The 21930-nt window shown below is 39.4% G+C and overlaps 1 protein-coding gene across 1 annotated transcript in view; it reads left to right on the top strand.

Annotated features, from left to right (window-relative positions):
• The window catches only part of LOC106054477 (H2.0-like homeobox protein), a 30014-nt gene extending 11379 nt beyond the window's left edge, over nucleotides 1-18635 (top strand). The window contains exons 2-5 of the mRNA XM_056022707.1: nucleotides 2413-3251; nucleotides 11458-11652; nucleotides 13917-14104; nucleotides 16531-18635. Of these exons, the coding sequence (XP_055878682.1) occupies nucleotides 2645-3251; nucleotides 11458-11652; nucleotides 13917-14104; nucleotides 16531-17166 (1626 nt within the window). The 5' untranslated portion in view covers nucleotides 2413-2644 and the 3' untranslated portion in view covers nucleotides 17167-18635. The remainder of the gene's footprint in view (nucleotides 1-2412; nucleotides 3252-11457; nucleotides 11653-13916; nucleotides 14105-16530) is intronic.
• Nucleotides 18636-21930: the final 3295 nt, after the last annotated feature.

Here is a 21930-nt window from a genome sequence, read left to right as displayed (position 1 = left end):
AAATTAATAGCATTTGAAACCCATTGGAATAGCTTTTATTTAGTAAATAAACTGCGCAAGCTGGCGGTAATTAGAATTTACTAAATTAAAAAAAAAAAAAAACTACGGAAGCCCTAGAAGATCATATTTCTATTAGGTTCGCAAACAAAATCCTCAAAGCTTATATGAAAGAAAGTATCGGGAAAGCCCCAAAACGAGTTCATAAGTTGAAGAAAATAGAAAGATGAGATGTTCATAGAATCCAAATGTTCATAAAGCAGTTGTAGAAACATATGTTTCTGACCGTAAGGGAACTCTTGGGATTGGAAAGATTATAAGAAGCATAACGACTTCCATCCGTTGGACTGTCGGTTTTTTTTTTTTTTTTTTTTTTCATTTCATTCTCTTGAATAAGTCACGTGACGTTGTCCTCCTCTGCCTTCAGAATGTCTCCCCTGATATGTGTACTCCATACAGCATACAATGAATGCGTCGTGGTTCGAATCTTGCTGCACTGTAAAAGTTACCATGTGGTCTATAGGGCAGATGATGTAAAGGTCATCTGTTTCTGTGGCCTACGGTCAAAGAGGGTGTCATGTGGCCTGCATAACGACCAACCGCCTTTACTTTTCCCAAACTAATGTCAGGCACCCATTAGAACTGGGTGGACTCAGAGGCACCCAAAGAAACAGATGGCCTATACATCATCTGCCTATAGATCGCAAGTTGTTTTTTTTTTTTTTACATTTATATAGTTCCATAATTTAAAGTGTACAACGTATACGCCGAGAAGCTATTAGGCCTAGTGTATGAATATCTTTTCTCAAACCAGGTTTCAAACCAGACCGTCCCTTTATTTATTTTTTATTCTAAAGAGGCTTTAAATGTATTCTTTGATTTTTTTTTTTTTGTATGTAATTAGGTCGAAAGCTTGAAAAGAAACTATTAATTCTTCAAACTATAAATAATTCAAATTAGCAGATAAAAGATTATACCTACACTCTTTAGCCTACCCCCCCCCCCGCCCTTTTTATTCGCCGCTGAGATCTCTTTCCCCAACCCCCAACAACCTACTTTCTGAATTTACAATTAGATTAACTTAGTTGTAGAAGTTATGGCTTAGAGGCGAAAATGTTAGCATAAAATGTAATTTGATGGATGTTGAAATGTGGATCGTATTCATATTTTTTGTTTGTTTGTTTGTTTCGTTCAAATAATGGATTGTTAAAAAGGTGTCCCTATTCGACGTAATCTTAAAGACACCGAATTTGTGGAATTAGTATTTGTTTCATACCTGATCCGTGGGATTAAATAAGTTCTTATTTTGATATTGAAGAATGAAATGGGTTCACTTAGTTTGGCGGATGTCTGTATTTCTGTATTGTATCTGTGTACTGTATTGTATCTGTGTAGTTCTGTATTGTATCTGTGTAGTTCTGTATTGTATCTGTGTAGCTCTGTATTGTATCTGTGTAGTTCTGTCTTGTATCTGTGTAGTTCTGTATTGTATCTGTGTAATTCTGTATTGTATCTGTGTAGTTCTGTATTGTATCTGTGTAGTTCTGTATTGTATCTGTGTAGTTCTGTCTTGTATCTGTGTAGTTCTGTCTTGTATCTGTGTAGTTCTGTCTTGTATCTTTGTATTTCTTTTGTGTGTGTGTGTGTATTTTGTGTCTTGTGCCATGTATTACTGTCTATGTATTTCTGTCTTTTGTCTGTGTATCTCTAGAGGTTTTGTGTATTTTAATCTTGTGTCTTTGTTATTCTGGTGTATGTGTATTTCTGCCCTGTGTCTGTGTAATACTGTCTTGTGAGACACATTAGCCTAAGTGTGGGAAGCGAGGTAGAGAGGCTAAGTACTTGGCCTGGCTACCTATGAATGGGGCTCGAGGTTCGAACCAGCTCGAGCAGAGTTGTGTTTACTGAGCGCCTAAAGGCAGCACCGAAAACCTTCCCCTCCCCCCACTGGTTCACAAATGAGATTGGACCATAGCGCTCTGAGCATGCTATTAGCAGGAGAGTAGCGCTATATAAAAGATATAATTTATTTAGTTTATTTAAGTTTGGTTTTAGGCAAAAGTGGCACATGTCACTGCATTGGAACCACAAACACCCACCCACATTACTGCCCTTAGATTCTGGTCATTTCTGCTACTGTTAATCCATTTTGACAAGGGAAAATTTGTGGTTGACTTGTGTCAATTAATTTAGATTTATTTTATCAAGAAAATCTGCAATTTCATCGGCTACTTACAAGCTAGTAATAATATAGCCCAAGGGTCAGTTAATTAAGTGACCAAGTTTAGACCAGTTTCACTAGGGGTTGGGCCTAGGTCAGTCAGTGTTGACTTAAGACTATAAGTATATTAGGAGTAATTGTTTCATTAAGTATTTATACTGTTTTTTTTTTTGTTTGTTTGTTTATGCCTGTAGACTCGACAAGAGACAGATATAGCTCAGTTCTCTTCAAGTCAAGAAGTTACATTAGGATGGTACACAAGAAGTTTCTTGGACATAGCGTAGCCTCAAACCTAAATTTGTTGTGACAGCTTGACCACTGGCGCTGCTTGATCTAAGAAAAATAGCCTTTGGTTCTTTGGCGTACAATACATTGTCATCATAAATACAGATTATAAAGGACTTGTCCAAGCCTAGATTTATAAATATGAACCTTTACGGATGTATCCCAGTGTCCTATTTCCCGTCTCATTCGACCTTGACCTACTGGGCACAAGCTGCGTCTTTAGCTGGTCTGCCGACCTCTGACCCAGCGATCACTTCCGCCAGCTTGGCCCTGAGTCTAAAGAAGTCGCAGTTTTCACAGTTCACCATCAACGACGCTATCCAGAAAAGTCGGAGCGCGGCGTCCTTGAGGACCTCCAGCGAAGACGCCCCTTCCTCGTTCCGGGTGACGACGAGGATAGCCACGCCAACCAGCGAGTCCGGCCTGAATTTGTCCCACCTCCACCATCATGGTCACCACCACCAGGGCCACATGCAGCTTCCGACCAGACTTCAGCAGCATCGGCAGCAGCAGGGCCACCACCACCATCACCACCTTCAGCACCGCCCCTTTTCCGCCACACCACCGCCGGTGGGGAGCGGAATAGCGCCCTTGCAAGCACTTTGCGATTCGGATGTCTCCGCCTTCACGGCCAAGACTTCGTCATCTTCCGCCACGTCTGCTTCCGGCAATGACAGCAAAGATAATCTCAAGTTCGGAATGAGTCGGATTCTCTCGGACGACTTCGGAAAAGTAAAATCGGAGAAAGGTAACATTCTAACACTTAACTAATTTACATTGAATTTATGCGAATATATATATATATTCAACTGTAAACCTTTATACTTTGCCATAAACAATCACCTAATTTTATATACACTCATATCACACACTAAATTATATCTTTCATAAGTGGATCCATAATACATATAATAATACAACTTTTCATATTCACCATTTCTAAATACGTAATCCATTTAATAATAATTTAAACTTACCAAGTGGTATACATTTGCATACTGTCTCACTATTTTGAACTGTTGGGGACCACACATGATCTGACGACCGCCTCTCCTTCATTCCTATTTTTCCAGGATTAGAATCTCTTCCATAGACATGCCTCTCGGTCCCTTAATGCTTTCCTCCCATCAGTTCATTTGTCTGATTTTCTCTGGTTCTGTTCCCTGCAGGAAAGTCTTCGCGAGCCCGGAGATGTACCCAGGGGAAGATAATCCCAACAGAGCTTATCCAAATGTCTCTAAATACCTATGTTTAACAAATTTAAATATTTTTCTACGTACAAACCAAATAAAGATCACCATTTAGCCTACTTTAAACCTATCTCAACCCTATATTGGTGGGGTTTTCACACCTAAAATAATATGTATTCTAACTTCAAGGGTGTAATTATGATACCGTCGATTGTTGAGAATATCCAATAAACTTGTTTACACCAGGTGGCGCTTCCGTTATACCCACTCATCGTAATTTAAAAAAAAAAATAATTTTTAATTACCGTTTGCTACAAAATTTTTTGTGATCGAGATAGAAAGAAGATACTACACTAGAAACATGACCTATATACAAGAAACCTGACCTATATATTCTACACGAAACCCAGTGCCTTGAGAAGTGAAACAGATTCGATAACTACTACAGTTGTAAACCGTTTATTTTTTGTTTCGGTGTTTACTTTTTCATTATCGTCTGCTCGTAGACGGTTTATATTAAGGCGGGAAATATGATCGTCTATATGGAAGAAATGTTGATAGTTTTGGTTTGAAAAACAGTGTCATTAAGTGTCCGAGTCCAGGTCTGTATAACTGTATTAAACAAAGCAAACTCTGCGAGGTGCATCACGCATTGAAAGGGATTCCACCCGCTCCCTCGCGTTGCAGTGGAGAAGGAAGAATACGCAGGCTTGAACGAACTACGGAATGTTTTACAGCCTTTGCTTATGATGGGGAAAGTTTAGCAAGAGGATTTAACCACTTTAGTATTGGTCTTTTGCTTCACCTTCACCTATAGTGTGTTGGACCGTTGGGGGCACCACACAAGATCTGTTGACCGTCCTTCTCCATTCCTCTCTGTCTTTTGCCTTGGACAGATCCTCCCTCCCGCCCTTTCCTTTATGTTGTCTTCCAATCGCTATCACTGTCCGCCTCTTCTTCTTTTTCCTGGTACTGTTCCCTGCAAGAAGGTCTATACCAGCCCTGAGGACCTCATGATATGGTCATAGCATTTTAGCTTGTGTTTTTTTTTGGCAGTAGTTAATGCGTGTCCAATCGCTGTATTAAGCCTGTCTCTAAACTCTAAAAAAAAAAAATGTTTACAACTGTAGTAGTTATCTAGTTTGGTTAACTTCTCAAGACACTAGGTTTCATGTAGAATATATAGGTCATAAAACTGAGATATTTATTTTCCGGAATTTATTGACGCACCTGAGTCCATCCAACTCAACGGAACCTGATTTTAGGGTCATATCCGGCTAGTCTGATGTAAATTTTTAAATTAGCAGGAAACGGCACGTGAAATCGTTCTTTCGCTTTTTTTGTTTTTTTCTAAATCATACTGGCAGGGTTTCACCCTCTTAAACCAAAGTGCTTCCCACTTCATTATGTTCCTTGTGTACCTCCCACCATCAGGCGCGAAAGTTCCACGGCGATTGTTGAATTATGATGTAAACATCTGATTAGTCAAAGGAAAACATCAAAACAGAACCCAGGCTCACGACTCTTTTGAATGTCTTCCCCTTGACAACACAGCCTTTATTTGATAGAGGAGTTGCATCCCGTGCGAGCATCTGATAACCGACACTAAAGCAAAGTTTCGCCCCTTTTTTTTTTTTTTCATCACCATGGAGAAATCACTGATCTATATATTATCCCTAGCTAAGCGATAAAACCATAAGAGCAATAAACAAATTATATCTCAAAGTCAATTTCCTTTTTTTTTTTCCCCAGACAAAAACTGTTTAAAAAACAACAACAACGATTTAACGAAATCTGATATAAAATGAATATATAAATAAATGAATAAGTTTCTTTGATGATAGATTGAAGCATTCAGATGGTGTTATTTTTTAAATTGATTATCAGATCTTATTATACCAAGATGTTCATGGGATTGAAACAAATACTTTTTTTTTTCAGGTAAAATTTAATTTTATTTCCTTGAGTTTTTTTTCCGTTATACTACAAATAAGAAAGGCCTTTTTTAGATTTAAATTAAATGAGAATATTCAAATCCGTGACCACCTAATATACATCGTTTGCAAGCACATAGCTTCTTATGAGCTCAAAAATTACACTCGAAGAAACACACGCACCATATATCTTTATACAATAATTGAGTATTTCCTAAAAAAAGAAAGAAAAAAAAATAAAAAAATAATTGAGTATGACTCTACCAGACATGATTGTCACCTTGGCGATAATGAAATAGTGGCCTCGGTCTCAAGGGAGACAATCAGAAATTGTCAAGAAAGGGAGAGTTTATAATTTTATGACAGTAACCTTGTTCTTTCCTTAGAACGCTTGCTGCAGTTGTAATCCACAAACATACCAAAAGTATTGGAATATGTGTCGGTGTTCTATCACTTGTTATTCAATTTTTTTCTAGCTACTATTTGAATATTTGACTTTAGTAAAAAAAAAACTTTCAACATGTATGTAAATCGACTTTAGCATCAATTTCTGGCTCTTGCTGTCATCACATCCTAGACCAGCGGTTCTCAACCTTTTAAGCTCGGCGACCCCTCTTTACAATCCCACTCTGCCGCGACCCCCCCCCCCCCCTCACTCACACACACAGCAATAGAAGAATAGACGAAACTATTCATTTTTTTCGATGGTCTCTAGCGACCCCTGGCAAATCGTCAATCGACCCCCCTAGGGGGTCGCGACCCACAAGTTGAGAACCCCTGTCCTAGACCTCTGCTGCAGTCTACTCGATGTCCAGGATGGAGACCATGAATTGTGCTATTGAAACTAGTCCTTCACAAAATATTGTTTTTATTAAATATTCTTTGTATTATTATTGATATAAAATAATACATTATGTCTTTTCTTTTGAATGAAATTGTATTAAAAAAAAAATAATGGAGTAATTCCACCTCCTATTGATGTAAAGCTATTGTGTCTCCTATTACAATTTACCATGTCGCGACACATTTGCGAGATCATTGGATGACACTTTACAAGGCATTTTATTTCCATTTAACAAATCACGTTTCTAGCTATTATCGTATAATAAGTAAATTATAATAATAGAATAGAATTGCCTTGAATATGTTTTATTTCCTTTAAGAAATGTTCACTTCTTACCAAACAACCCAGAATGCTCAAAAACAAATGAAGAAATAACTTGGAAAGTGTACATAGATAAAAATACTAAAAATCAAGAGTTTAATACAAATGTGTTCAGTTTAAAGTTATACCACCCATGAAGTGATCGTGTGTGTGTGTGTGTGATACTTTAGTAGCGAGAGTAACAAAAGTCTGACTGCTTATCTTATTCGTGTTAAACTAGTAACAGACTAAAAACTCACATTTGTTGGTGAATGGCTGGATCTTGCCTCTATTGTTGGTTGTTACTCTCCAAGTCTCTGCGCCATATAAAAAGAGCCTCTTTCACATTTGTTTAAGATTTATTTCTAGAGACAGTGCTTTTTACTCCTCTCTCCCTTTTTTATATCTACTAATGATGTTCCAGGATGGGCAATGAACTCGAGTTGTGCGTGAATGTGTTTTGTGTGTGAGTGTGTTTTGTGTGTGAGTGTGTTTTGTGTGTGAGTGTGTTTTGTGTGTGAGTGTTCGTAACCTTGCATCTATAGTGTTATTGTTACAGTAGCTACGCTGAGATGGTCAACCTGTAGTCAAAAATGAATTTTCCATTTGATTGGACCAATACAAAATTACCTTATCTTATCTTATAATTTACAACTATGAAAACCAAAACCTAATATAAGAGAGTCATTAAGTTAAAGGCACATTTCTTATTTCTTTCCTAGTCCCATAAGAGCATGGTTGCCTGAATCTGCTAGTTTTAGTCATTCTGTGGAATCAAGGATTTCGTACTGACCGCTGTTAACCTTTTAGACTGTGTAACAGTTCACTTGATTAGTACATGACAAACATGTTTCAAAGCCACCCCACTCCTAGCTCTAGTCTAGTACATTGAAAACAACACAAGTAAAATTCAGAAGTTTGTTAAGCTTCTTTTTTTTTTTAGGAAACCTCAGAATTTGCGCTATTCTATTTTAGCTTTATGGGCCATCTTGCCTCTTTTGTGGGATTTTTTATATTTTTTTATATAGTTTTTTATTTGTAAGTTCTCATAATTCACAAGTATTAAATCATAAACAATTGAAAAGTGATTAACCTGAAAATATAATAATAGTAATAGAAATACTATTTAATATCAAAGACATGCTACCTAACTATTGAAACAATTAAAAATGATATAAGGACCCTCTACCCCGGAACAATCAACAAAATATCAATATATCCTGGAGTTTCTTCCATAATATAAATACCGGAAACTTTAATTTCCTCGATAATATACAAGCGCGAGTTTGTTTTGTATTAGGTTTTGTTTAAATGAATTCTAATTTATGAGAGCTCGTCTTGACCCGTCTGTGTATCTTTTCTTGTTGCTTGTTTATTGGAAGATATGCTCGACGCTTGGCACGGCCGTGGAGAGAATTACTACATCTATGTCGCAATGATGGCTTCACGCTTGACTGGTGCTTTGGTGTTTCTGAAGAGGGAGAAGCGAGGCTTGGTCTCCTGACGCACTGATAGACCAGTGGTTCCCAAACTTTTTCTCTAACGGAGCACTCCGCACATTCTGAGTATTTAGCGGAACGCTTCGCACATTCTGAGTATTTAGCGGAACGCTTCGCACATTCTGAGTATTTAGCGGAACGCTTCGCACATTCTGAGTATTTAGCGGAACGCTTCGCACATTCTGAGTATTTAGCGGAACGCTTCGCACATTCTGAGTATTTAGCGGAACACTCTGCTTATTTTTTTTTAGAGAGGTTAATTCACGTGGTGGCCTACTAGTTAATTATTCCTGCATTTCGTGGAACACCTATTCAGGCCTCGGGGAACACTAGGGTTTCGCGGAACACAGTTTGGAAACACTGTAATAGAGGATACAGTCAGTCACTCAGTGAGGAAGGATTTCCTTGTAGGTCTCCATTCCTCTGCCTTTTGCCTTGGACCGTGACCTCCTATGTTTAAGGTGCCGCTTGGACAGAATGTCCCTCAATGGCGGGCCCGTCCATTCTTTTATGTTGTCTTCCAATCGCCCTGTCCGCCTCTTCTTCTTTTTTCCTGGTACTGTTCCCTGAAGGAAAGTTTTGTGAGCCCTTGTAATATAGCCATAGAGTTTTTGTTTGCGTTTTTTTTTTGTAAAGATAGTATTTAGCAGGTCATCGTGGGGCCCTTGTATATGGCACCTAGGATCTTTCAGGGGCATCTCAATTCAATTGCTAGGGTCCTCCTCTCTAGTTCTGCAGTCGATTCAAGTTCTCTTTTTCATATAGGACGTAATCATCTTTTTTTTTTTTTTTTTGAAGTAACGTCTGTATTATATAAGATAAGATTTGTATTCGTCGGAAACTTGTGTTATGTTTAGACCTTTTGTACCTGTTTGTATATCACTTGCTCTGAGATGGTGCAATTAGCTAGACCTAATTGTTGAGTGTCATTGAAATCACAACGAATGTATTGTCACTCAGCTCCTGATCTGACCAGCAGACGACACCTTACCAAAAGATATGCTGGCTGTTTGTTTGGTGTTTTTTTTTGGCGGGAAAACTATATTACCAACTTATGCTGTACCAAACGCCACTCCCCCCCCCCCCTGATAAATTTTCCAATTACTGCCACTTGTGGAGATTTTTCTGCGTGCGAGAGTTCTCGCGTCCTTAAAAGACAAGACATGATTCTTTCATAATGGGAGATAATTAAATCAAACAATGATTGTTGACACGAGTGCACGTGAAATAACACTACATTGACGATATGGACACATACAATCTTGCAGAGCACAACAACCAAAAAAATTAACTTCCCCATTAAAATTGATTTATGTGCGAAGCAGGGAGGCTATATCCGACCACGTCAGCATTAATGAACGCTTATTAATTACTTGAAGCCATGATTAAATTGACACGCTGACAATGTTTGTATAGCCACCAGGGGGTGCTGGGATTGTTCAATCACAAGGGTGCTGGGATTGTTCAATCACAGCACAGATCATCTCTCGGAACACTCAGATCCATAGCGTTGTTTGTACTCGTTGTTTGTACTCGTTGTTTGTACTCGTTGTTTGTACTCGTGGTTTTGTACTCATTCGTTTGTACGCATCGTTTGTACGCATTGTTTGTACGCATCGTTTGTACGCATCGTTTGTACGCATTGTTTGTACGCATTGTTTGTACGCATCGTGTGTACGCATTGTTTGTACGCATCGTTTGTACGCATTGTTTGTACGCATCGTTTGTACGCAATGTTTGTACGCATTGTTTGTACGCATCGTGTGTACGCATTGTTTGTACGCATTGTTTGTACGCATGGTTTGTACGTATTGTTTGTACGCATTGTTTGTACGCATCGTTTGTACATTTCTCATTGCCTAGAATAAATCAATCTAAATCTATTGACTCTGTGAATTAGAGCCGCCTAGACAAGTTGGCTTCCTATGAATTCAAGAATTGACTACAAGGTGGCCACACTTTGGTCATCAGTACGTCTATCTCAGTGAACCGTTCACTCCATATGTCCCTCAGGGAGCCCTGCGCTCCATGGACTCAACGCTTCTAGTGGTGCCACGTTTCTCCCTCAAAAGCTACGGCCTGCGGGCTTTTTCAGTGCACGGACCAAAGGTTTGGAACTCACTCCCCATTGATCTCAGACAACATGCTTCCCTACTTTCAAGAAGGACATTAACTCCTTCTCTCCTAACTGACGATACCAGCGTTGATTCCACCAGAATGTGGTAAATAATTACGGAGAGAAAGAGTTAAGACCTATCTGTTCAAATCTTTTTTTTTAGATTAGTTTGTCAATTTAGCGCTGTTGTGGTTATGTTTGTAACGTTATCACAGCGCACTGAGCCTAAATTTTGTCTGTTGACTGGCGGCTTTATAAATTAAATTTAATTTTCTTAATGATTGCCTCTCAACTAGTTGATCAACCCGTTAAAAGTACGGGTGGAATACATTCCTACATTATACAATTTGCACATCTATTCGGTTTCAAATTATCTGTAGACTTTGTGTGTGTTAAGGCTTCCGCTCGGTGTTAATTCTATGAAATAGAACTAGTGTAGATCTACGTCTGACTGGAAGTAACGCTGAACTCGATCTACTTCAGTAACACCGGCGTAAGGCCGAAACAATCAAAATGTGTAGTCGACGCTGATGTTGTTCTACAAATATATTTAATCATCAAGAAGGGAATCGTCCGATGTCAGCTATGTCCGTAAATCCGTATCTCTATTGTACTGCTCTACACGAAGCGTCTTCTTTTTAGCGTCACTTAGAGCGTTCTTGTTTTTTAACCAACTTTACGTCATCGTCGCTAAGTAAAACTTTACCCCTTATTCCCGAAACAAATAACTAAATCCTAATCATGTCATAACAGTGTGTGTGTGTGTGTGCGCGCGCGCGCGTGTGTGTGTGTGTGGTTACCTAGTGAACTGAAACAGCTCACACCATCAACTCAATATAACGAAATTCAATGTGTTAAATATAACACATAAAAACACAGATACAAAAATACGTTAATTGCACGGATACATAAATAACTCCAGTATATAAATGCATAAAAACACACATACTCAAAAACATAAATACATTATATACAAAAATATACAAATGCATAAATACACCAACCCATACATACTCAAATGCAATAGAAATTCTAGTTTTTAATTACACGTGCACATATTTTTTCTTTCAGAAAACAATTTCCAGTTGAGCAATGTGCCAGAGTCGTGCCGGTCGCTTCCTCTGTGTCCATGCAACTCAGCCTCATGTCCAGCTTACACCAGGCTCCAGTCGCCCTACTCTGCAGGCTCGCTGCCCACACTGTCTGCCGTGCACGCCCTGCAGCCCCCCAACTACCCACTCAGTAGTTCGGCGGACGCTTTACCAGGTAACGAAACAAACAAACAAATAAATACACAATGGCACTATCTCTTTCACTTAAGGCAGTGGTTCCCAAACATTTCTCCGGGGGACTTTTGCACATTCTGAGAATTTGGCGGAACACTTTGCTTCTTTTTTAAAGAGATCAATTCACGTGGTGGCCTACTCATTAATTATTCCAGTACTTAGTGGAACACCTATTCAAGCCTCGCGTTCCTCGGAACACAGTTGGGGAAACACTGACTTAAGGTTATCTCATTGCTGTTACTTCATTACTGCATCCAGGAGCCCTACTCAAAAAAATATTTTTTCCTTCTCATATTAACACTCCTTGACACACCAATACATTTTTACAGAGGAAAGTGGGGGGGGGGGGAGGGGAGGGGTGAGACGGGAGTCGTTTTCTTTAGCCAATTTAACAGTTACATGAGATTAAACAATGATAAGATAATCTAACACAAGCATATCAACATTTTACCATATTCCATTTTTTTTAGCGTGAAAGGGAGAGTATTCAACATGAAAAGTTTTACATAGCTCTTCTTTCATTCTTATTACCCCTGTTCAAACTTTTAAAAAACCCAGCAAGATTGCAGGGGTTGGGGGGGGGGCTGATTTATTCATTTTTACTTCAATGCAGTAGATCAGAATCTCATCTGTTGCCTGTGGGTAGAATCTAGTGTAAGATGAATCAGTTTGACTGATCCAGGTGGGACTTATGCTCGATCATACGTGCAATATGATCTGTGGCTGACAACGAAATTCAGGATACAGTGTCCTAGAGACTTTGTGTTGGCCTACACCAAATGTTGGGCGGGTCTTACGTCACACACCTCACGCCTAAATCGCATTCATGTCAGCGACCTGGAATTGGCCAATAGGAGGCCATTGATAGAGTTAACATATGTGCCAATATCATGCCGTGTTATGTGCATACTACATACTCTACACTCTATTGCAATGCATAGCACGAGATTCTTGTTTTAAAATTGGTTTATATGTATATGTATACAATATGCAAAATTGTTGAAACTAAAGGACACACTTCCAGAGGCCCAAATGAAGCCGTTGAACATTTAAAAGTACTTTAAACACACCTGAAACCATGCTGAAATTACTTTATTGTAAATCATTTTCTATGTCTGAGCGTGTGGGACCTTGCGTGAAATACTATACAGTACTTTTCATTAGTTTTCATCTTGTTTTTAACATGGTTTTTATGTATATGCATAAATAATTAAATATGCTTATTTAAATTAAAAAAAAATAAGGTTGTAACAAAACAAGAAAATCAAATTAAGGAAGACAGCTTGAAGTGTTACAAGACATATTCTAAGTGCTTCTGCCACAAGACACATGTTGAGACACAGCAAGTTACAACATACACAGGGTCCTAACAATGATTAAACTGTCCTTATTTAATGACCGAGACTGAATCATGGTTCAACGTTTTTATCACTTAGCTTGACTGTCCTAAACCACGGTGTTGTTGTTGTTTTTTTTGGGGGGGGGGGGGGCGATGGAGCGTCATTTGTGATTTTTTAACCAGCTTCCTTTTCTTCTCTGTTACCTGCCATTTCATACTGTGTAAGGCTCTTTCATTCCTGGATGTCGTTTTTCTATTTATTTTTTTTTTATGCGTCCCCGCCTTCTATTCCTGGTTCTGTCCTTTGTAGGAAGGTCTTGTGACAGTTGTCTACCTCCTGAGATGACGCTTCAGTTATCAGGACGTTCTTACGGAAATCCGCCAAATTTATAGCTACATTCAAAGTATAATTTAGATCTACTGTGTACTCACCATAACATCTTAATTACTGCTCAAACGTCCTATGTCAGTGGTTCTCAACCTTTTATGCTCGGCGACCCCTTTTTACAATCCCCCACTCTGCCACGACCCCTCCCCCAACACACACATACAGCAATAGAAGAATAGACAAAATAATCCATATTTTCGATGGTTGTAGGCGACCCTGGCAAATCGTCAATCGACCCCCCCCCCAAGGGGGTCGCGATCCACAGGTTGAGAACCCCTATCCTATGTCGTGTCCAGTTTGAGATTGGCATGGTGGTATTTATAGAGAGGCTACTGTTGTACAATGACCATGGAATAGAAAAGGTAGAGGGGATTCAGTTTGAGATTGAGATAAAATGTAAAATAATGATATAACATGTATAGTTAACACTCCAGCGATGCCTACAATCAGTGATTGTGTTAGGATCTAGTCCAATTTATTTCAACTCTTTTCAAAATGCAAGCATCAATCTCAACAGGTCCTTACTCCATCTTGAGTACAGACGGCGCATCCGGCAACCAGCCGAAACGGAAGAGGTCCTGGTCACGTGCCGTGTTCTCCAATCTCCAACGCAAAGGTTTAGAAAAGAGATTCGAAGTGCAGAAGTACGTCACCAAGCCAGACAGACGACAGCTGGCGGCCATGTTGGGCCTAACCGATGCGCAGGTCAGTCGATATATAAATACATCGAATGGGATATGAGGAACAGGAGGGAAGAGGGCCTTGCTTTGAATCTCCCCCAAAAAGAAACATTAAGTTTAAAATAAAGTTAAAAAAACAATATAGAAATACCATCTTTCCTCTTTAATAAGTTTCTTTTTATAATAAATTATCACTGGAGTAGTCCTCCTCTGAGACTAAGACTGCTTTAATGATCGTTATTGGAGGTATGTAGTAATTACAAGTAGTCTATTTTTTTATAAACATTAACAAAGAAATAGTTTAACAATAGGTTCGAATCATTTGTTTAATCTGAGACAACATATGCCTACAGTTCCGGAGAGGTATATTATGCATAACAATTAGATCTACGTTTTGTTCTTAACCATTTAGATGTAGACCTATTTTGTTGTTAAAATGTTTTTCACAAATGGCAACCAGATTTAAACATCTTTGGTTGAAGGTTAAGAATGTTCGTAATTTAAATTCGTTGTATCTAAACTTTACATTGTGGAAAAACATCATAAGAAGTATATTCAACTATCCTAGAGGGAATTTTTTTTATAAAAAGGCACCGCATACTTGGGGATTAGGGCACCTAATACTGTAGCCCCGGGCGCGCTAGCTAAAATCTGTAAGGAGGAGGGGTGGATTAAAAAGATGAAAGGGGCTTAGCAAAATGAGAACATTTCAAAGGAATGCAATTGAAATTAACACAAAATGAAACAACGCGAATGAAATTGACTCCGTCACGCACGAGCGAACTAGGAATGTTCGATTGGGAAGAACAATAGTCGATGAGTGATGAATAGATTAGAATACACATGCACTAAGATACCTTAAGTGAACAAACAACCTGTGTTTTAAATGGTCATCTTCTAAACTACATCTATATTTCGTTCATCGTGGTTCGATGATGACCACCCTTGTCATCAAGGGGAGCTGAGGGCTTTCACTGGAGTTTTGTGCCTCCTCATGTGGCTGTGGAGGCCTATGTGAGCCCGGAATGTTCGGCTGCACACTGGGCAGGTTATTCCAGCTGGAGCTAGTGTCATTGGCCTTGCTTTTTTTCTCTGGCGTTTTGCTTCTGCAAGCGTTGTTATCTTTTCCTCAGCAACCTGTGCGCCAGTTTTCACAGCGCGACGCCATGATGCTCTGTCATGTGCCTCTGTCTCCCATGTGGCTGGGTCTATGCTGAACGCCTTGAGAGAAACTTTGAGGGTGAACTTTGAACTACATCTAGTTCCTATACAACTATTAAAACTCAACCCAGACAAGCAACGAAAAAAAAAAGGAGAAATATTTATATATAGCGCGTCTTTCAGGCATGCTCAGCGTGCTACGGTCCATCTGTCAGGCATGCTCATTACGCCCTGGTCCATTTTATATTGTGCTATGGTCCATCTTGCAGTACGCTATGGCCTATGGTCCATCTTTCAGTACGCTACGGTCCATCTCTCAGTACGCTACGGCCCATCTTTTAGTGTACAATGGTCCATCTTTCAGGACGCTATGGTCCATCTGTGAGTAAGCTATGGTCCATCCTTCAGTGTGCTATGGTCCATCATCTTTTATCTAGTTATTTAGTCAAATTGGTCAATGATGAACTTGGTTCTTCAACAAATACGGTTCGAATAGAAATGTTCAAGTTGTTTCTTTTGATTAAATGTCTATATAGAATTGATTAAACAAACACACACACACACATATATATATATAGACATCTCTAGGCGTGGTCTGCGTTGACGTAAGCGATGCTGGGGCTCAAAACTGCCTTCAGGGTCTATCTTGAGTTTACAATCAAAACAAACTTTTGTGTGCTGATCACTTGTGTGAGGTCAGGGGGAACTTAGGTCAACCAATAAAAAAAAAATTGCAGGGTCAGGCTAGTGATTTGTTCAGTGTGCAAGAAAAAAAGTTATTAGACCAGGGGTGATCTTAAAATCCCGAAGTGAATTTCTTTTTTTCAGTTTAGCCTTCAACTTAATACTTTTACAGAAATCATGGGGGGCAAGGTGGCTTAGTGGTTAGGCGCTTGGCTTTCGAACCAGTGAAGACTAGGATTGATCGAAGTACAGGATTTTTAGTGACATTCTTGCATTCACATAACTCTAATGGTTAACTGAAATTAGTTTGGAAAAAATAAAGGTGGTTGGTTGTTGGGCTGGCCGAATGATACTCTTGTTAGTCCTAGAAACATCTTTTTCCTCTAAATCAGAATATCTGATATGGCACTTAATTTACTTACTTCAATGTATATCGATGTTCTTAATGTTTGACCTGTTTTAACTCTTTCTCTACGTAATTATTTACCACATTCCGGTGGAATCAACGCTGGTATCGTCAGTTAGGAGAGAAAGAGTTAAATAGAATGTTCAGCTTTAAGTCTACACAATTGTAGCCAAACTTTTTTTTTTCTCCCTTTCAATTAGGTGAAAGTTTGGTTCCAGAATCGTCGCATGAAATGGAGGCACGCTCAGCAGCAAGGGGAGAAGGATAAACAAATTACGCCACAGGAAGACTTCTCCAAGCCTGACGGGAAGTACAAAGAATCAGGGAAACACGTGACCAAAAGAGAGGTCGTGTCGCCAAAAGAGAACATCGCTTTCATCAAGCCGGATGTGGACGAGGCAGACCTGCGAGCTAGACTCGTGGACACGCCTCCCCACCACGACTCGGGCGTCTGCTTGATGTCTCCGTCTCACGATGTTGACGTCTGCTCCGGGCAGTTTGTCGCTTCGTCCGAGCTCTTGGCAGACGACTATCGCCTGCACAGGATGGCGGAGCTGGAGCGGTACCGGGAGCCGCACAGCGAGACACACATCTCACCACCCCAGCGACGAAGCAGACTCAGCCTAAGCTCTCTGGACGATTCCTCCTGCCACGACTTGTCCCGCGACGATCGCAAGGAGTGTGGCGAAGACAGCCATTCAGAAATGGACAGCGAAGACTCTTGCAGTGAAGCCACCAGTCAGACCGGAAGCTATTTCTACCAAAAGCAAGAGGAGGAGGATTCTGGGAACTTTCACGATGACGTCAGCGTCAGGGAAATTGATGTAGACAATTGATGTAGACAATTGATTTGATGGTATTGTCCACGTGACTTTGCCTGAAATAAATGTGTTTATTTATGTAAAAAACTTAAAATGAACATTTTATTAAAGTATGATTACAGTCCAACCCAATATTTATTCGCACTACTAATTTATGCGAATAATTTCACAAACTTTGTGTCTTCAGCCTTCTAAAGGCATTCTTTGACATATTTTAATAATAATATAATAAGTAACAAGAGTAATAATTTATTATCTGTTTTGTAATCTTAATGTACTGAATAAAAAAATTTATTAAACTTCTTCGTTCTCATTTTTCATGTCGGAAGGTTCAGACGGAGTAATCCTATATCTGAGATGAACCGCGCAGTAATTTCCAGATCAACCAGTTCTCTATAAAGAGTTTTTCTTCTACGGAATGTTTCGGCGCCAGTGTCTTGTTTAAAACTCCTATATCTGAGATGAATTGCGCAGTAATTTCCAGATCAACCAGTTCTCTGTATAGTTTTTCTCCTACAGGAATGTTTCGGGGCCAGTGTCTTGTTTAGAATTCTCGATAGAGTTAGGGAACCACTGAACTGGTTTGAAGACCGGAATTTTTTAATTTCGGGATCTTTGGGCGCCTCTGGGTTAACCCAGCTCTAATGGGTACCTGACGTTAGTTAGGGAAAAGTAAAGGCGATTAGTCGTTGTGCTGGCTACATGACACCCTCGTTACCCGTAGGCCACAGAAACAGACGACCTTAACATCATCTGCCCTGTAGACCGGAAGGTTCTGAAAGGGGGAACTTTTATAAACGGTCCATTTCATCGACAATATTATGGAAACTTCATATGAGGGTATCGCGTCGTATGTAAACATAAAATTCAAGTATAAATAGTAGGCCTAGAATCCAAAAGGGAACAGAGTATTATACGTAGTAGTCTCCCATTATTGATAGAAAATCGCTGATCCTTCGCTTCACGTCTGCAAGACTGTACAAAAAAAAAAGTTCGGATATTTTGACATCCGGATAAAGGACGCTGTACTGCGATATGCGATATATTTAAAGTTAACAGTAAGCCTTTTAATAGACTTATAGATCTATGACTGGATTTAAAATATTTAAAACTTGGAACGGTTCTGTCAAAGTTCTGTAACTACTTTCACTTTTTTTTTGGTTTCTTTTCCTAAGTCTAACTTTTGTTTATTTAGTTAAACATGGTGATTTGATTTTGTCAACAAAACTTCTGTCTCCATGGAGAACCAAAAACAACATAATTTTTTTTTAAACCTTTTGTATGTATTTAAGCTTATGATCTTTTTTTTTTTTTTTGTTTTTTGTTTTTTGTCTGTCAATAGTGTACGTCAGTGTACGATTTAGTTTCAGAAAACAAAAGTTGTTTAAAAAACAAATATATTTTTGTAAATAATAAAACACAAATTTTGTCCAACTTTGTACGAAACAATTATCTGAGAAAATTAAAAATTTTTGATCAATGGCTGTGTGGTTTGTTTTCTCTACGGGTTGTAGGACGTTTTCACTCAAAATATACTGCAGGCTAAGGGGCGTGGTCTTGTGCTGACCACGTGACAAGAAGCGCTCAGGACGAACTGTCTGAATGTACTAGAACAATTGACCAGTGAACTGTGTCTCCTCTTGGTTTTGACCTTTGCCTAGTGGTTCTCACACCTTGCATTTTGTTCTTTGTTAAAGATAAAAGGAAACGTGTTTGTTCCAAAAGAGGTCTGTGGAGTTTTTATTTTTCTGAGCAATAGACCGTTAAGGCAGTGCTTCCCAAACAGTGTTCCGCTGAGCCCTTGTGTTCCGCGAGGCCTCAATAGGTGCTCCACGAACTACTGGAATAATGGACCTCATTCACCAATCGTAAACAAACAACATTTAGCCACGTGATTCTGTATATCTTCTTTACAAATCATGTAATCCATAAAGGCTGTCACATGATACGTATTTTTCATTGTTTTATCAATATTATGACGTGGCTAAATGTGTTGTTTTTTTTACGATTGGTGAATGAGGTCCATTAACTAGTAGGCCAACACGTGAATTAATCTCTCGCCAAAAAAAAACAAAAAAAACCCGAAGTGTTCTGTTAAACACAGAACTAGGGTGCAGTGTTTCTCAAATAAACCGACTTTACTTTCGTCAATAAATTACCATTTCGGGTGAGTGGACTTGTGGGCGTCCTATTCCCCCCTCCAAGATGCGAACTTGAGATTCCCACTCACTTGAAACGCCAGACGCTCTATCTTTGGGCCATTTCCCCACCCAGCCCCTCCAAACATAACTTGGTCGCACCTCACTAAAATTGTATTAAATTGGAACAAGCTACAAAACTACTGGACCCATCGAATTAGGATATTTTTTTTTTAAATTATAATTTCGATCACTCAAAGGCCAAACTCCAAAAAAAAAAACATTTTTAGTAATAAGGAGTTATGCTTAACTTCTCTCCCCTGCCCGAAAAAAACCTCATTATATTTGGGTTAACTTAAAATAAAGTTTTGAGGAAACAGCATTAGTCCTGACCTCCCCCCTCTCATAAAGCGAGTTACGCCTATGCCAACCCCTATCACAGGACTAGTCATCGCCTAACGATAAAAATTTCGATTGTTAGCAAAAACACCTCCACTTACTGAAGAGCTCTCACCTTTCAAAACAGAAAAAAAAAAAAAAGGCCGCTCTTAATTAGCTGAAGTTTTCCGTTACCCCGCCCCTGCACGAGCCACAACTTCCGCCTATGTCCCTGAAACATTTAACTGTCAATAAGACGAGCGAGTGGCGGGAAGCGATGCACACCTGCAGGTACCCAAACCTTACACAGCGAACTCGAGGGCGCTGGCAGCCTCCTCTTGTGTAATTATACCCCATTCTTCCTCTCCCCACATCGTTTTGAGTCCAACTAATTGCTGAGAAATAAAATGTTATTTCCACGTAAAGTCTTGGATTCGGAAGAAATTAGATGACTACGCAAACCCAGTTGCGACCTACATATTTTGCCACACTTATACAGACAAAGGCGTTTTTCGTCGGGGGTATAAGTTTTTTTTTTCTTCTGCGCCTGTCTTCAACAAGGGCCTTTTTGCGTCTGGTCTTCAATAATAGCTTTTCTTTGGGTCTAAGTTTTCTGCGCCTGTCTTCAGGTGTTTTTTTTCGGGTCTAAGTTTTTTTGCGTCTGTCTTCAATAAGGGCTTTTCTTTGGGTCTCTTAGAAGTCTCAAGAGTGTAAATAAAAGGCCAAAAAAAGTCAAATTTTAATTTTTTATTCTGTTTACAAAACACATTTCTTGTTTACATTTATCTACATGAGGTCAGAGAATAACTTCCCTTCAAGATTCCAATTAATTTGTTTGACATGTTTCTGGTGTTTCATCAGATTTGAGATGATTACATCCTAGTCCAAACTGTAAGAGCTATCTTAAACACGCTAAGAAGACGATAATAACAATTAACACAAATCTTTATTATCTTGACATTCTCTAATCTTCAGTAGGCCTACACGTTGTCCACTCAGCACTTTGTTTACTGACTTTCTTTCTATACAGACATACCCTGCACACTTAATAAGCTGTTCAATCAGCCAAGTACAACAATAAAGATCAACTAGTCCATACACAGTCACACACAATACACCGCTAGTCACTCAAAACAAACACACTTTCTATCACACAAACCACCCAATAGGACGCGGGGAGGGGGGGGGTAGTAGCTGGCAGGACTCGAGCCTGGAGCTCTTGAGACGACAGTCCAGAGCGCAGACCACTCGGCCATGTCATATGAGTTACGCTCACGTTTATGACAACAATAATAAATAAGGCTTGTCTGGAAGTCCAAAGATTAGTGAGGAATGCAGTATTTCCCGTGGCTACGCAGTCCCAGATGTGACCTACATATTTTGCAACATCCATATATATACTTATATACTGTAGTAACTCTAGTGGCGGACTGACATATACTACTCAGTCCACTCACACAGGTCACTTTTAGACCACAGACATCTTAACTGTCCACGAACATTCCCCACACACAAAGTACACTTTTAGATCAGACATCTTAACTGTCCACGAACATTCCCCACACACAAAGTACACTTTTAGATCAGACATCTTAACTGTCCACGAACTTTCCCCACACACAAAGTACACTTTTAGACCACAGACATCTTATCTGTCCACGAACATTCCCCACACACAAAGTACACCTTTAGATCAGACATCTTAACTGTCCACAAACTTTCCCCACACACAAAGTACACCTTTAGATCAGACATCTTAACTGTCCACGAACTTTCCCCACACACAAAGTACACTTTTAGACCACAGACATCTTAACTGTCCACGAACATTCCCCACACACAAAGTACACTTTTAGACCACAGACATCTTAACTGTCCACGAACATTCCCCACACACAAAGTACACTGTTAGACCACAGACATCTTAACTGTCCACGAACATTCCCCACACACAAAGTACACTGTTAGACCACAGACATCTTAACTGTCCACGAACTTTCCCCACACACAAAGTACACTTTTAGATCAGACATCTTAACTGTCCACAAACTTTCCCCACACACAAAGTACACCTTTAGATCAGACATCTTAACTGTCCACAAACTTTCCCCACACACAAAGTACACCTTTAGATCAGACATCTTAACTGTCCACGAACTTTCCCCACACACAAAGTACACTTTTAGATCGGACATCTTAACTGTCCACGAACTTTCCCCACACACAAAGTACACTTTTAGATCAGACATCTTAACTCTCCACA

This window comes from Biomphalaria glabrata, chromosome 3, assembly GCF_947242115.1.
Source record: "Biomphalaria glabrata chromosome 3, xgBioGlab47.1, whole genome shotgun sequence".
NCBI classification, from domain to species: Eukaryota; Metazoa; Mollusca; class Gastropoda; family Planorbidae; genus Biomphalaria; species Biomphalaria glabrata.
Note: the sequence above shows the minus strand (reverse complement) of the source record. Positions and strands in the feature narration are given on the sequence as shown.